Genomic DNA, 4,976 nt, shown 5'->3' on the forward strand with positions numbered 1-4,976 from the left:
TTTTTTTTTTTTTTTTTTTTTTTTTTTTTTTTTTTCTTCTTCTTCCCTTTTTGTCTTTTTTCATGACCGGTAACGGGATCGCAGCCCTCGGTGTCGCGCCCGCACCACGCTCAACCAGTGAGTGGAGCGGTCTCTATATGGGATCCGAACCCTCGGCGGGAGCGCCACTGCACTCCTAAGCGCCGCACTCTACCGAGTGCGCCACCGGGCTTGCCCTCTATTTTTTTTTTTTTTTTTTTTAAGGAAAGTAACCCTATCAGCTTTCACTACACCATAGTAAGGATTCCCAGTAAAAATTGTTAACATTTCTACAAAATACTGTCATTGGACAGTTACCAAATTTATGAAATAAACTGGACAATAGGTTGGTAGGGAGCTGCCATATGTAACAATATGTAGTCATGTGCTGCCTAATGACATTTTGGTCAACTATGAACCACATATATGACGGTGGTCAGAGCCATAGACTACACCGCCATTCAGTGTGGGTGTGCAGTAGGCTGTACCATCTCGGTAGGTGCACTCTAGGATGTTCACACAGCAGTGAAAGCGCCTAACAACACATTTTCTCAGAGCTGTCCCTGTCTTTAAACAACGTATGACCGTGTTGCTTCCTGTACTGTGGAAGAAACATGCATGTGTTAAAGGTTTGTAAACTTGACCTTTATGTAATAGAAAATGCTCAGTGAGAAAATACCATTAGGTCTTAGCCACTAAACATATGTGCCGTGGGACCCTGAGATCTCTCTCTCACAAGTGGTCCCTGGTGACCCGCCTGGCTCTGCTAGTGCCATGGGGATCTGCCTTAAAGATGTCATTCTTGGTATTAAAGTCACTGGGGCTGCCCGGAGCTTCCCCTCAGATTCCTGCAGTGCCTGAATTCTCTCCCTTTTGATTCAGGTGAATCTCAGCCCTCTGTGTCTTTCTTCTATTCGGCGACTCTCCTGAGTCCAGGGAGTGACCTTTCTGGCCTGCAGATTTCAGGGATGCCAGTGCAGCTGTGTTGTGTGAACTGGCATAACCTGAGTGGTACAGAAGATGTGAGGAATGGGCTGGCCAGGTAGCTTACTTGGGAGAGCATGGTGCTGATAACACCAAGATCAAGGGTTCAGATCCGCCTGCGGGCCTGCCACAAAAATAAAATTAATTTGGAAAAAAGAAAGAAAAAAAAGACATGAGGAATGCCTGTGGGCCCTTTCTCTGGCTTCCAGCACTTCCATCTGGGTTGTCGTTGTTATCATTAGCTTGTTACTCGAAAGACCTTGGGATCAGGGATTGATACTGAAGCTTTTTTTTCATTCTGGCTCTTTAACATCCAGCATTACCCTGAACGCCACGGAGGACCAGAGCGTCATGGCCGAGACTCCCGTGATGGATGGGGCAGCTACGGATCCGACAAGAGGATGAGCGAAGGCCGGGGGCTGCCTCCTCCTCCCAGGTTTGTGTCACACTCCCCTCAGTGCCTGTCAACTGACAGTATAGGTGTGTGTCCACCTGAGGGGCCCCCAGGTTTCTGGGATAAGAGCCTGGGTGGTAGTGAGCTGAGCATAGCCCTGGGGCACAGCCAGCCCTCGCCACAGTTCAGGTCGCCCCGAGCGCTCTCTCCAGAGTCAGCTCCCATTCCCTGTGGCCCTCCTTGCCCAGAGGGATAGGGGCACAGGTGTGGAAACTCAGAATGCTAATTTACCGTCCAGAATCCATCATTCTTGTTATAATGAAAACCAGACATAGGGCAATCCAAATCAGTGATTTCTTTTTCCAAGGGGCAGACGTGAGTGGGGGGACCACAGCCGAAGAATAGAGGATGACCGGACATGGCAGGGCGCTGCTGATGGGGGCATGATGGACAGGGATCACAAGAGGTGGCAAGGTAAGAAACAGCTCTTGTACCACTTTGTTGAGAAGTAACTGCAAAGGTAGAGGCTGCGCCTGCTCTGCCTACCCCGTTCCTGCTGCAGAGGAGGTGCTCAGAAAGGGTCAGATGAATGAATGCGTGTGTGAGTGAGTGAACACACCAGAGACGCTCTGCTCTCTGGAGGTCTGGCCCAGGAACTGTGCAGCGGGTGCTTGTCTGGCCGGGGAACTGTGCAGCGGGTCCTCTCCACTGTGACTCGGTGAGGAAGTCAGACAGCACAGCTCATGGGCTGAGCTTCCTTCTGACTGGGATCTGCGAGTTCTTAATAACCAGGTGCCTCAAGAAAGGCAGTAGAATTGACTAATGTGCCGTGAAATCTGCATCCTGTGTTCAGATGCTCTATGTGAAAATGAGTCTTGTCTTCTAGGTGGTGAAAGAAGCATGTCTGGTCACTCTGGGCCAGGCCACATGATGAACCGGGGAGGGATGTCAGGGTAAGGCATTTGTTGTGACGCTCAGTCTTTTCCCGTGATGCTTCACTTCTCTTTTGCATGCTGGCTTACCTTGGTGAAGGTTTAAAAAAAAACACATCTTTCCAATTAATACTACATTCCCCTAAGTGTGATGTGGGGTCAGTCATGTGTCACTGAGTCTGTCTGTAGATGTTGCCGCTCAAGAGGGGAAAGGAAGTCAGGAGGAGCACCAGCCCACCAGCACATCCCACCACATCTTTCCAATTAACACTACATTCCCCTAAGTGTGATGTGGGGTCAGTCATGTGTCACTGAGTCTGTCTGTGGATGTTGCCGCTCAAGAGGGGAAAGGAAGTCAGGAGGAGCACCAGCCCACCAGCACATCCCAGTGAACCAGTGATCGTGTGTGGTTTGGGATGGGCCAGAGCATTGGGCAGGCTTCATGGACAAAAGAATGTGAATTTATTCCTAGGCGTGGCAGCTTTACCCCAGGTGGGGCGTCCCGGGGCCACGTGATCCCTCGTGGTGGAATGCAAGGCGGGTTTGGAGGACAGAGCCGGGGGAGCAGACCCAGTGATGCCCGTTTCACTCGTCGCTACTAAGTACTCTGAATCCTGTGTTCCCGTCATGTGGCAACAAGAATATGTTCTGTTAGGAGTTCTCTTAAACTGTGTAAAAATAATTTTTTTTATCTGCTGCCATATTGTAGCTCAATACAATGTGAATTTGGTTTTTGTTTTTTGGGGGTTTTGTTTTTGTTTTTGTTTTTGTTTTTTGTAATAAATGTATTTCTGTTCACATACCCTTTATTTAAAGTGTCGTTTCTTTTCATTTCCACCTCTAAGTGAAATGAAATTATACTTAGCATGGCATTGCTGAGCCACAGCTCCTCATTCAGGGAAGGAGGCTTCAAGGGACAGCTGTGAGGGCTTGTTGGAGCATCTAGAAGCACGTTGTTGATAGTGCACACCTTCCAGCCTGCCTCAGTCAGCTCAGTCATGAATCAGCCATTTCATCCCCCTCCTCCAGGGCTCAGGTGTTTGTGTGGCAGCATTCCATCTCCATGTCGAGGTCTCTTGCGGCACTTGCTGAAGTGCAGAAGGTCTCAGGTGAATATCCTGCTTTCTTCCCAAAACAAGGGTTGCACAATCTGCATTTGTGCCATAGGCTCAAGGGGCAGCTACTACTTCCCAGGAATCAGTGGCCACAGAAGGAAGTGCTAGCTGACAGGCTGCAGGGGTGGTGGCCACCAGATGGGCCTTGGAGGAGCATCCTTAGGTATTATTGAGTGGCAGAATACAGCTGTCACATCAAGAGTGATCTGTGGCAGACACAGGAACGGGCAGCTGCTGCTTGCTTTAGGACAGCAAAGGGGAGCTTAGTTTCACTGTTAACACCTTAAGCTTTGGAACTCCATCCCATTGCATGAGTCACTGATGTTTTCCAATGAGTGTCTCCTAGTTGTATGTATAAACATGTATATTCTGACCCTATTTATGTCTAAATAAGTGTAGAAACACATATGTCAGAAAACAAGTGGAAGAGCTTCAAGGTGTTAAAGGCGTTTGTTTTGCCTCTTTTCTCACATAACAGCATGCCTTGAGGCAGAACTGCTTCCCTTTTCAGTACTGGGTGACCCCTTCCTCTGTAAGGGTGTGGGGTCTCACCAGGAGTGCATTGCTGGGCATTGAGAAACATTTTGCCTGCTGACCACACTGGAACCAAGCTTGTGAAGATTCACAACTGCTGTTCCATGCTGTCATTTGGACCTTTTTACATTGCCTTTTGTGCGTGTGTGTGTGTGGTGGCTGGCTGGTAAGGAATCTGAACCCTTGACCTTATAACACCATGCTCTAACCAGCTGAGCTAACTGGTCAGCCCCACATATTACCTTTTTACGTGGAGGATAAAACAGGATTTTCACAGTGGAGTGGGGGGTGTTAGCACGTGTTTGAAGGCACAGGGTCATCTGGCAGCAGTTTGTGCTCCAGCAGTGTGCTTGAGTACAGGCCTGGTTCCTCATGCCAGGTGGGGCCTAGACCAGCCAAGGGCATCTGGTGGCCCAGCACCCATCCTCCCCCAGGAAGCTAGGCTGGATGCCACAAACTAAAGTGACTGCCTCTTACCTTTAATATATCTGCAACATATAGGCCGGCCCGGTGGCGCACTGGAGAGTGCGCCGCTTGGGAGCGTGGCAGTGCTCCCGCCAAGGGTTCGGATCCCATGTGGAGACCGGTTCCCGCTCACTGGCTGAGCGCAGTGCGGGCGCAACACCGAGGGTTGCAATCCCGTTACCGGTCAGTAAAAAAGGAAAAAAAAAAAAAAAATAGATCTGCAACATAACCAGCACCACTTTAGACAAGCCCAAGTACAAAATGGCGCTGTTCCCCTCCCCCACTTCCCTTTACAGAAGCCTCCCGACTTAAACAGAAACCCCTTTTGCTTCCACAATGACGCAGTTCTCCACCCCGATCCACATTAGCATAATGACCCTCCTTGATGGTATCACCCAGCTCTTGGCGCCAACATACCAATATAAGTTCTACCGGCCCTACACCTGGTGCTGTCCCCTTTCCAGGAAAGGCCTGGGCTGCCTGCTACTTTGAGCACAGCCCAGCAGATTTCTTTCTTTAATAAAGCTTGAATGG

The 4,976-nt window shown here is 49.5% G+C and overlaps 1 protein-coding gene across 1 annotated transcript in view; it reads left to right on the forward strand.

Annotated features, from left to right (window-relative positions):
* LOC103590763 (scaffold attachment factor B1-like) overlaps positions 1-3,067 on the forward strand; it is a 46,937-nt gene extending 43,870 nt beyond the window's left edge. Inside the window, exons 18-21 of the mRNA XM_008573066.1 lie at positions 1,320-1,438; positions 1,770-1,870; positions 2,283-2,349; positions 2,801-3,067. Coding sequence (XP_008571288.1) covers positions 1,320-1,438; positions 1,770-1,870; positions 2,283-2,349; positions 2,801-2,930 — 417 coding nt within the window. The 3' untranslated portion in view covers positions 2,931-3,067. The remainder of the gene's footprint in view (positions 1-1,319; positions 1,439-1,769; positions 1,871-2,282; positions 2,350-2,800) is intronic.
* Positions 3,068-4,976: the final 1,909 nt, after the last annotated feature.

This window comes from Galeopterus variegatus, unplaced genomic scaffold, assembly GCF_000696425.1.
Source record: "Galeopterus variegatus unplaced genomic scaffold, G_variegatus-3.0.2 Scaffold870, whole genome shotgun sequence".
Classification (NCBI taxonomy): domain Eukaryota; kingdom Metazoa; phylum Chordata; class Mammalia; order Dermoptera; family Cynocephalidae; genus Galeopterus; species Galeopterus variegatus.